Below are 12,364 nucleotides of genomic sequence, written 5' to 3'. Positions count from 1 at the left end.
TTACAATGCTCAAAGTTCAAAGCAAAGGGAGATGTTTGCTTTTAAAGAAATTGCTTACACGACATTCCTCCCGGGTTAGTGACATCCGCAACCCTAGAATTTACATAAACCCCGCCCCCTGAACACAATTTATAGATTATCATGACAGAATATGCTAATCAATGACTAGAAGATAACTACACATAAGCTACATAAGCCCCTAGAGATTCCGGAAAATACACGGATAAAGTGACCCGGGATTTGACCCGGGTTCATTTGATTTTGGTTCATTCACACTGCCAGTGATTTTCCGGAATCAGAGAGCGCGTTCACACACAACCCATGTATGTCCCGGAAAGACACGTGACATCGATGTGACTTGTAATGTCTCAGCAGTGTCTTCAGTTTGCTTATGAGCTGCGAAACCACGCTTGTGCATTTATTTCTCTGATTCGATCATAAAATTGCGCATTTCGTACCGTTTCACAGCTGGTGAACGATCCCGGCTTCAGCGTCATCACTACGACACGGCATTATTACGGCTTTTGTTCACACAGCGCGCGTTCCGGCAATTTGCCGGCAATTTCCCGGGTTCAATGCGCTGTGTGAAAGGGGCTATAAATTCATCAACTAAACATTCAGAAATGTCCTGTTGCATTCTACATGTTGTCACTTCTTCTGGAGTCTCTCCATCATTGTCTGAATCCGGTTTGAACATTAAAGGCTAAATGTTTTTGAAATTTTCAGTGCATGTCTGTGTGAGTGCAATCTGTTGAAGCTCCGCCCTCTGTGCCGGGAGCAGCAGCTCATTTGCATTTAAAGGAACAGACACAAAACGGTGTGTTTTTGCTCACCCTCAAAAAGTGACAATTTTAACATGCTAGATAAAAATATCTGTGGGGTATTTTGCGCTAAAACTTCACATACACACTTGGGGACATCAAATACTTATTTTACATCTTGTGAAAAGGGCATTATACCACCCCTTTAATTTCAACTGTCTGTTAGCAGGTAAAAACATTGTAGGTTGTGTATATTATATGTGGGCTGTTATCATAATCACTCATCTGAGCCCATTACTAACGTAAACAAGCTCACTACTGCAAAAGAAATCCCTGCCCTCTCCTGGTGACGAATTGAAAGTACATACAAATAAACAAGTTACAAATCTAGTATTTACAGTCACAAATAGCAAGAGTAAATCTTGTTTGCGGGAGACAGCATGTGAGTGAAGAAGAAGACAAAAGCTAATTAAAAAGGGATTGAAATCTTTATTTAGCCTAATGCAGTGCAATAGTTACCCATAATCCAGGGTTAACGCTGTGAACTCTGGGGGCGAAGCATGACTGGTCTACAGCAGGAAGAATCTCAGAAACGACAAACTGACTCAAATGTTGTGTTTGCGACAGTGGACATTAAAACTACAAGAAAAAAGCTTACAAATAGTGTATTCACTGATTTAATATAAATAGAAAATGTGTATTTGAACTCTACTGAGGGCTGAACGTCAGCTCTTAAGGAGGAATGTGATCAGCTGCTCTGGTCCTTCATCAAGAGGAGATGATGTTCTTTGCTGTTTAACCTATCACGACTCGTCATTAGGCGTTATAGGATGATGAGGACACTTTCCCTCCGTGGCCAGTCCAGTTAGTGTGGATGAACTTCCCAGGGTTTGATAGCAGCTCATACGTATGCGCACCGAAGTAGTCTCTCTGTGCCTGAATAGGGACACAATGTTGGAGGTGATATTAGCTCATCCAATGATAAATACTGAGAGAGAACAAATGCTTAAGCATTCAAATAAAAAAAAGAGACTCAGAAAGATTCAGAGTCTAATGCATTAAATACTTATTTAAAAAGAATAATAAATTAAAAAAATGTACCCCACCATATGAATACTAAGGGCTTCAAATGGCTATTACCATAAATGTCCATGAGTTATCCCTGTGATCTCCCATATGGCTAGTTAGAGAGTGGTTGTTTGTGTTGGAGAGAGGTTTACCTGCAGCAGGTTTGCTGGGAGCATGTTGTGCCTGTAACCGTCGTAGAAGGACAGGGCGGTGGTGAAACACGGCATTGGGATCCCCTGCTGCACACCTGTACTTACTACCCTACGCCATGAGTCCTGCAAAACACAGCCCACGTTTACACACTAAAAAAACACATTCTACATGGTTGAAGTACCAGCTAGTCTTTAGATTCGTTCTCAAGGTAAACCAGGATTTCTATACATTTACCATTTCAAATGGTTCTTTGTAGATTTTTAAGACCATATTTAACATGTATGTTACATGTTGACTATGTATGCTGTTATGTTGCCAAATAATAGTTGGAATATTGTAGCTGTAGCTCAAACAAATCAATTAGCACCAAACCCTGACAAGTTCAAGAGCAGCATTTTATTAAAGGGGTCATATAATGGTACATGCACTTTTACAAGTTGATTGTACTGAAATGTGTGTTGGCAGTGCCTGTACACAACCATCATAAAATGATAAAAATCCATCCAGTGGTTTTTTTTAAATCTCCTTATATGTTTTCCGTCTCAAATTGAGCCGTTCGATTTTGTGACGTCACAAGATCGGACGCCCCTCCCACGATTGTTGATTGACAGCAGCTTTCAACACAGACCCGCCCTCGCTCGTGAGCGAGCTGTCATCATAGTCCGCCATTGTTGTTAATACGCTGGAGCACTGTCTATGAGCAGAATGGCGTCTAAGTGATTGTGGTGTTCTGTTCTTGGGTGTAATAAGGAACACAGCAGTCATTTTGATGTTCCTAAATCCGAACCGCTGAAGACGCAGTGGCTGAGTTTGTTTTCGAAGGGAATATTCCCCACGATCAACGTCAATGCTTTCATGTTTGCGCGAATCATTTCACACACTAGACTGCTTTATAAACGAGGGTCAGTATAAAGCTGGTTTTGCTAAGAAGCTGCTCCTGAAAAAAGGATCGATACCAACTATACGTGTTCCTGCTGCACCTCCAGAAGAAGTGAGTAACGTTTTATTAACCTTTATATTAATATTTATATGAATCTTTGCAAATCGCTTGCACGCTTCACGATGAATGCGGCTAAGGTTTACACTCAGGGTACATTACGGCATGTTTTCTATGTACGACGTTCTCAATATAATTCATAATCCCACGTTTATAATGAACAACGCGTTATGATTATTGTGTTATTGTGTACGCACAGAACAGAGGGGCGGGGTGAGCAAAGCTCATTATCATTTAAAGACACATGCACTTAAACGGCGTGCTGAAAACAGAGCTGTTTTTGACCAGGTAAAATGAGTGTTTTCTTACAATACTAATGAGAATTTTTAATTAAAGTATATTACAAACTTATAATTTAGACCCTAAAGAATCATATTAGCTTGTACAAAAATGGCAGTATATGACCCCTTTAAAACTACGCTAAACTACAGGATTACGTTTGATTTGCTTTTACACTTTCGCTGACTGCATACATTTTAAATATTTTAAACTCATATTATAAGTTTTAAAATAATATTGTCACTGAATACATTCATTTAGAAAATTTGATTTTCAAAATAATTGCAGGATCTGCTATCTAGTATCCTAATGTTTGCTATACTTTAAATTTACTGATAAAATTCCATGCTGCATTGAAACCCTGGTAAACACACACACACACACACACACAAATGGTTTGTATTTGTCTTTCATGTAGTAATAGCATGCAGTATTAAAATAAATATGCTGTATGATTATAGCACGCATGTGCCCGTATGAATAAATGAATGAAATAATTTGTCAGTCCAGGTGGAGTAAAAGTGTCAGATCCATTTGGACTGTGTTCATGGTGTATATATTTGGAGGGCACTAAGTGGACATTAGTTTTTAGGGACACTTTTCATATATCCATTAATGCAAGCAGTCTGGCTAATTAAATGTCACTGATTTCTCTTCCACGCCTTTAACGACACTATTACAGGAAATGGAGTAATCTGTGGTCACTTTCTGTACCTGACAGTCCTGCACAGCCTTACTGAAGAAGTTATCCAGCAGCAAACTCTGCAGCTCTGAGTTCCGGTCAAACGCTTCCTTGATCTCTCCCAAGAAAACACTGCCAATGTAAGATTCATAACCGTTACTCATAGCTAATCTAACAGTTAAGATATTGTAAAATCAAACAGTTTCCTCAATTCTGTGCATGTGGGATTTTTTACATGAAACATTATCACCACTTCCTAGTATTTACAGAGTTGCAACATTCAATGGGTGAAGAAAAGATGAAGTTTCATAATGATTACATCGTTGAGTTTTTCAGCAGACACTGCCTTTCTTAAAGGAGAACTCCGGTCAATTTTAACATTGAGCTAATTTTTTTGTACATTTGGAGTGCTGTCAATACAGAGAACAACGACAAAAATCTGTGTTGCCTACACCGTGTTATCCTCTTTTTAAAATTTGCACCCTGTTGACTTCAATGGGGCAATGTTTAAACCTGCTTTTAGGCTCTTAATATCCTTGATGTGTCATTACAAGTGCACAGCCAATGTGAGTGATTCCTTCAGAGTGAACACGGGTGAATCTGACTGCAGTAGATGTGAAAGATATGAATAAAAATGATGTTATTTAAGCCAGCGCAAATACCTGTATTTACATCCTGTTTTCGGTCGAAGTCCAAAGTAGTCGATTGTCGAGTTCACACGCGTGATCATAGGTAACTAAACCTATGGGCGTGAACTCGGCAATCGACTACTTTGGACTTCATTTTTATTCTTCTACCGATTTATTCTTTATTCGACTACCGATTTTTGTCGTTGTTCTCTGTATTGACAGCACTCCAAATGTACAAAAAAAATGAGCTCAATGTTAAAATTGACCGGAGTTCTCCTTTAATAGGCAGTCTGAATATAGCATATAATCTTATGAATGTTTTTTTTTTAAATCATAGTGAGCAAAGCCTGCTGACCTGCGGATGATGCAACCGCCTCTCCACATCAGGGCAATAGCACCGTAGTTAAGAGACCAGCCAAACTCTAAAGCAGCCTGTCGTAGCAGCATGAAGCCTTGAGCGTACGAAATTATCTTTGAGGCGTACAAAGCCTGAAAAAGAAACAATAAATACCCAGCAAATTAAAACAACCCTCCACTAAAAACACATTATAATAACTATAATTACAAGAACAACAAAAAAATATCAACTTATTTACATTTAAAAAACTTGGATATAAATAATCTATATTTTAAGTCTATCCCACCTTTCTAATATCTTCCAGAAACTGTGTCTTGTTTCCAGTGAACTTGACACCCTGGGGGCCGTAGAGGCTCTTACTGGCCAGAACCCTCTCATCCTTCAGAGAGGACAGACATCTGGCAAAGACAGCTTCCCCTGTGAGTGAAAGACACATTCAAACAATCAGCTCCAGTGACACACTGCATCTCTGCTCACATCATTCAATTACAATCACCATTAGACCATGTCAGAGAACACATGAGGAAACTTAGCAATACATACATAGTATATCCATATACACAGAATTATCTCTCTCTATTTTACTGTCTATCGATAAAATGTATCAAAAACCTAATACAATTTTTTTATATAAATATAATCTTATTATGAATAAAATACAAATTTTGTATATAATAACTTTTTCTGTTTTAATATCGTGTTCTTGTCATGGCAAAGCTGAATTTTCAGCATCATTAATGTTCAGGGTCACATGATCCTGAAATCATTCCAATATGTTGATTTGCTGCTCAAGAAATATAAAAAATACTTATGTATATATATTTGTGTTGAGGCAGGATCTTTTTCATTACTCCGTTACAATAATGTGAATGCAAACATTTTTTTTAAAGGTCTTAAAAACGTTTTTATTTTTATTTTCAATATGCTAACTCCATATATTTATAAAAATATATTTCTTTGTCAGGTAAGGTTCACCTATGACTATATGGAGCAGGTATAATAAGCCATTATTTAGCATGCCTTCAGGAAACACCAGTCTTCATACAGTATCTGGTACCAGGCCCTGGCACTGTTGACACTGGTAATGCAATCCTCAATGGTGTACTGAGTAATAGGCAGATCTTACCACATCTACAAATACAAGAGACTGGAAGCAGCATGACTTTGCATTATATATCACCCAACCCAAGGCCAACAAGTGGGGGAAGAGGTGAGTGGAGGAAGAGAAAAAAATCAAGTGGAAAACAGCCAGTCATGGTGAACTCAGCACTGGAATGCAGCCTATTGAGACGAAAACCCTTCTCTACAAGCATACAAATCATATCTACTCTCTCACGCTTCAGTGCTGCACAAACAGCCTTTTGTTGGCCACACACACATCCATTTAACTGACACTAATGTCCTGATCTTACAAATACATGTCAAGTCAGGTCAAGTTTATTTAAATAGTTTATTACTTTTCAAAACAGCTTTATAAAAACATAATGCATCAATGTTGACAAGTATTGTTCAACTGTTATTGCTCAATCCTAAAGTAACATCATGTTTCAAATTTTTCAAACCATCAATCCACCACAGATCTCCATGATAAGAAAAAATCTGCTGGTCCAGGCCAATATTTCAAAATTTTAAATGGATTTGTAATGGTTTAGGATACTTTTTAGGAATGCATTTTTATATCTGCTGGAAATATATATATATTTTTAAATGTTACGTTTATTATTAAGAACGCATTTTTATATATGCTAATACACACACACATACATATATATATATATATATATTTTTTTTTTAATGTTAAATTTACTTTTTAAAGGCGCTATAGAAAACATTATTACTGATCTAAACCTGCTGACCTTTGTGTAAAGCTGCTTTGAAACAATGTGCACTATGAAATGTGCTACTACATAAATAAATGAGACTTGACTTGACTATTACAAATCATTCCTGCTAATTCAAAATATATTCACATGCTAGATAACCAAATGATTACGTTTGTAAGGCGTAAAAATGTATGGAAAAGAAATATTTATGAATGTTACATTTTCAGTGGCAATGCACACTGGCACACTTATTACTGAGTGAGCCCTACACCAAAAGCCACAGCACAGGAGAACAGAAAATCCCACTTATGTCACATCAGCTGAAGAGGTGAACAGCAAAGCTGCTTATAGAGACGCTTCATTCAACATGTTCTTATAAGGCCAACACTCTCTCCCTCTGTATGTAAATAACAGCAGCACACCCATACCTGTGGAAATTACGCAAGAGTTCATCTTACCGATCAATGTGACAGGCGTGCCGTATTCCAAAGCTGAGATGGCCGTCCATTTCCCTGTGCCTTTCTGCCCGGCGCTGTCTCTGATTTTGGGCAGCAGGTGAGTGCCATCTGCATCCTTAAATTTCAGGATGTTGGCAGTGATTTCAATGAGGAAAGAGTCAAGCTCTGTCTTATTCCACTGATCGAAGGCCTGATGGGCAAACCAGACACAAAACAATGTAATCTCAAGAGGAAGTAGGCAATAATAGCCTTTTAGAAGGAACAGGGTGAGGTGTATTTCAAAATACAAGCGAAACAAGGAAGGGGGAAATAGAAAAATGACAATAGAGAGGGGGATTAAAGAATTACAACATCAGGGACTGTTCTTCTACATTACAAAAAGTGTAGTAATTAAAGGAGGGTGATGACTAACCTGAGCCATTTCGTCATGGTCCATACACAGCACGTCCTTCATCAGATGATAAGCCTCACAGATCAGCTGCATATCACCGTATTCAATACCATTATGGACCATCTTAACGAAATGTCCCGCTCCTTCATCTCCAACCTACAGGAATATCAGAAGACAGAGAATTTGGAAAAAGTGCATTCACAGCTTATATAAATGCATGCACATCAACTGATAACTAATACTCACCCAGTCGCAGCACGGTTCTCCTGTGCCCACCTTGGCGGCAATGCTCTGAAAGATCTCTTTTATGTGTGGCCTGAAGGAATCAAATAAAAATTTGATTACATAAATGTCAACCAGCACATATACAATACTATTATGTATTTTTTGTATGTTTTATAGTTTGTATTAGGTACATTTTTTTATTTAAGAAATTATTTTATTCAGCAAGGATGCGTTAAATTGACCAAGTGACATGAACTGGATATTTTTTGTAAATATTTTTTTTATAATAAGAAGAAATGTGTCTTGAGCACCAGATGAGCATATTAGAATAATTTCTGAAGGATCATGTGACACTGAAGACTGGAGAAAATTCAGCTTTGCCATCACAGGAATAAATAATATGTCATTTTAAATTGTAACAATATTTCACAATATTACTGTTTTTATTGTATTTTTTGTCAGCATAATTCCCCAAACCGTAGAGTATATGTTATCATGATTATTAGTTATTTTTAGGAGAACTTATTTAATACATGCTTGTCCTCACCAGGCATCCTTATGTCCTCCAGGCATCAGTGAGGGTCCATAACGCGCCCCTTCTTCTCCCCCACTCACTCCACTACCCACAAACAGAAGATTCTTCTCCTTCAAGCTCTTACAACGTCTCTGTATGTGAGGAGCATGAACATTTCGATCAAATACTGCATCACCTCATACAATCACAAACACTAATCGGTCTCGTTTTGGATTGACAAACTCACCGTTGTATCTCTGTACTCTGAATTTCCACCATCAATAATGATGTCACCAGGTTCAAGAAGAGGAACCTACAATATAAAGAAAAAAAGTGGGTTACTTGATCACTTTGGCAGGGTGATAAAGCGAACTAGGACTGTCGATTCATGGTGACATTTACCAGTTTATCGATGAAGTCATCGACAGCCTGTCCTGCCTTGACGAGGAGGATGATGCGACGAGGTTTTTTGAGTTTAGACACCATGTCTTCAAGGGACTCGGCACCGATCACCTTAGTGCCTTTGGCTTCATTGTTTAAAAAGTCATGGACCTTGGAGACGGTCCTGTTGAACGCACAGACCTGAGGAACGACAATAGTTATAATACACAATGTATTAAACACGCTGTGGACCATAGGTTATGCAAGAAAATGGAGAAATGTAACTGCACTGGTGACTTACCACAAATCCATGGTCATTCATGTTCAGGACCAGATTCTGACCCATCACAGCCAGACCAATGAGAGCAATATCTGCTCTGTGGAGGCAATAATATAGGGATTATGAGAAGAAGAAAAAACAATAATATTTGATTACAGACTGCAAACTTCTTTAAATTAGTGATTATGACAAATGTCAGTCTGGTTGGATGACCATATAGGAGATTTCAACATTAAGTCTGTGTCTGAAAAAGTGCTAGATAGATTAGTATAGATCGAATGAATGCTGAAAACTTACACAAATCACATTATATCACATATAATTGTAATATAAACAGGCTAAGGTGCTACAGAAATGCAATATAATATTACTAATTGTTTTAAACGCAAAATTCATACTTACTGAGCCATGGTTGAAGGTTGGTTCTGTCTTAAAATTACACTTTCGATCTGGGTTTTCACGACTGCAGCTCGGTCTCTGATGAACTTCCTCATTCAGAAGCACTACACCAACTCCCAATGAACACGCCTGACAGATGACAGTGGCCGTGGCGTCATCCGTATGTCCATCTGTGATTGGCGGAGGCTCTCTGAGCAGAGATTAGAGGCTGTTCATTGGCTGTCTGGTTCTGTCCCTCCTCCCCGTCTGTGTCAAACGAAGCTGACAAGCTGTACGTGTACGAACCTTTTTTTTTTTTTACAGTCTATGGTACGATCAATTGGCATGAGAGTAAATGGAGAAATATATTATCTGTGATGAACTCTGAGGCTGACGTTTAACCTGCCCTACAAAAGTTGCATCACTATGATGTGTGTAACGTGTAGCAAATAAATTTCATCAAATTGATTAATTATTAAGTAGATTACTACACTTAAACATATCGACTTCTGAATTGCTAAACTTTAAATGCGTTTAATTGGTTTAAAAGTTTAATTGTGAATATACTGCATATTAAACCGCTAAATGACATAATTGTTCATTTTTATGGTTAATGACTAATATGCTAATAGCTATAATGAGTCACATTTTTGAGAAGCTTGTAGATAAACTTTATTAAATAGCTAAGATGTTTCGGTTATTTATTATTAATAAATAAAACAGTTAAATAGGCGTTTTTCTTCCTTTTATAAAAATTGCCATATTAAACATTTTCCAATGTTACTTTATTTATGCAAATAAATGCATGATTTTGCATTTTATGTATGATACAATCAGACTTCACAGAACGTGTCACATTTTTTTGTTTTGATGTGCTCAACTCCTGGGTTAGTATTTGTTAGATGCTTTTGTCAATTATTGAATAAAACAAGCTTTTTTGCATCTTAAAGGAATATTTCACTCAAAAATGAAAATTCTGTCATCAGTTACTCACTTTCATGTTGTTCCAAACCCGTAAGACATTCGTTCATCTTCGGAACGCAAATGAAGATATTTTTAACGAAATCTTGAGTGATTTCTGTCCCTCCATTGACAGCTACGCAACTACCACTTTAACAGTTCAAAAAGTTCACAATTGTAAAACTATTTCATACAAATTGAGTGGTTTAGTCAACATTTTCTGAAGAGACACAATCGCTTTAAATGGTGAACAGATTTAATTTAGGATTTTATTCATATATAAACATTCATCAACTCATAGTTGTGGTAAATGGAAGGTCAAGCATGTTTGTTTGTTTGATGTGCGAGAACCAATGAGGTTCATTCTCATGTTACGCAGCACATTTGAGTTTCTGCAAGAACCAATGAGGTTCATTCTCATGTTACGCAGCACGTTTGATCTTCCGCAAGAACCAATGAGGTTCATTCTCGTGTTACGCAGCACGTTTGATCTTCCGCAAGAACCAATGAGGTTCATTCTCGTGTTACGCAGCACGTTTGAGCTTCCGCAAGAACCAATGAAGTTTGTTCTCGCATGTCAAGCAGGATCAGTTGAGCTTCTGTTTATGTTCGCTGATCAGTGTTTATATGTGAATAAAAGCCTAAATTCAATCTGTTCATCATATAAAGTGATCAAGTCTCTTCAGAAAATTACAGAACTAAACTGCTCAATTCATATGGATTATTTTTATGATCTCTTTATGAACTTTATGAAGCGGGAAAGTTTCAGTTGCTCTCAGATCTCATTAAAAACATCTTAATTTGAGTAGAAATCTAATGTTAAATATTGTGAAACATGTGAAATGTTACTTTAACTAAACAATGGCCTTTGAAATTAAGACACTAATGTAGACAAGATAATATTTAATGCATAGTATTCATGCTAAGTATTGTGGATAGACACAAAACAAGATCCATTCTTCGTCTAATGCACTGGTTGTAATTTTATTTTTCTATCTCATTCACTAAACAGGTCAATGGTGCAAGATTACCATACACAGAATTAAGATATATGCATTACACGTCTAGGCTATACAGCGAATGGATTATAATTATTACAAATACAGAAGACATATTTACATTTTAATCCAAGTTCCATACAACATTAAATATTTACAAAATAAGTATGAAAATGAAGCCAATCTGACAAATAATGTACAGTGTTAATGAAAATGGCTGAACTGTTTTCTGTCGTTTCATCACAATGAGAGGGAATGATGTTCATCTGGAAACATTAGGCTTCTGATAAGGGTGATACAGTAAAGCCAGGGTTGCTTCAAAGGCAGCATGGGAAAAATGCATGAGTGAATGCATCAGGAAAAGCCAAACATAATGTTATATTTCTAGAAAATATATTCCCTGATGTTAGAAATGAAAATGAACAGGCCTCGTCACAACTCTGCCCTCCGTGTCTAAACTAAACGTGAAAAAGTGCCCTTATAACATGGTCAAATTCCTATTTCAAGAACTAAGAAGCACAGCAACATGTCAGTCCCTAATTAAGATATTTTTCTTCTTTCATCAGATAATTCATGCATTTTCTTGTGAAACTCGTACATTCAAAGTCCACTTCAATGAGTAAAACACCACAACCTAAAATCATTTGGTTTCCATTTGAGAAAACAACAACATAGTTCAAGCTTTATTTGTTCTGTTGTTAGTTGTATAAACACATTATGTGCAAAGAGCTGCAAACTAATATATACATTGCAAAACAATAAATACAGTTAATGAAATTCATTATGAATATCAACATTAGTCAACCAAGCCACTCAACAAAGATGGTAAAAAAAAAAAAAAAAAAACCTTTGCCCTGGCAAATATCACCTCATGTAATTATATAAAAGCTATCCTTCAGTGCTCATTATGCACTATGTGCCAGATCTGAATATTCAATTTCGATATTTTCACAGATGCCGTAACAATCCAACAGCTCGGATGAGGCCAACGGGCTGGCTGACCCAAGGACTTGACTTTCCGAGCAATTT

At 37.1% G+C, this 12,364-nt stretch overlaps 1 protein-coding gene across 1 annotated transcript; it reads right to left on the bottom strand.

Moving 5' to 3' along the window:
- Positions 1-1,230: 1,230 nt before the first annotated feature.
- On the bottom strand, positions 1,231-9,521 carry pgd (phosphogluconate dehydrogenase). Its single transcript, XM_084427513.1, has 13 exons — positions 9,402-9,521; positions 9,021-9,096; positions 8,741-8,920; positions 8,586-8,651; positions 8,372-8,490; positions 7,846-7,915; positions 7,621-7,755; positions 7,209-7,398; positions 5,214-5,344; positions 4,925-5,058; positions 3,973-4,072; positions 1,982-2,104; positions 1,231-1,697 (listed from the first exon to the last, which is right to left on the bottom strand). Exons 1-13 carry the CDS (start codon positions 9,491-9,493, stop codon positions 1,578-1,580), a joined length of 1,536 nt encoding a protein of 511 aa, XP_084283639.1. The 5' UTR covers positions 9,494-9,521; the 3' UTR covers positions 1,231-1,577.
- Between the last annotated feature and the right edge of the window lie 2,843 nt (positions 9,522-12,364).

The sequence above is a fragment of the Rutilus rutilus genome (assembly GCF_951802725.1).
Source record: "Rutilus rutilus genome assembly, chromosome: 13".
Lineage (NCBI taxonomy): Eukaryota > Metazoa > Chordata > Actinopteri > Cypriniformes > Leuciscidae > Rutilus > Rutilus rutilus.
This window is presented reverse-complemented; position numbering and strand designations above follow the sequence as displayed.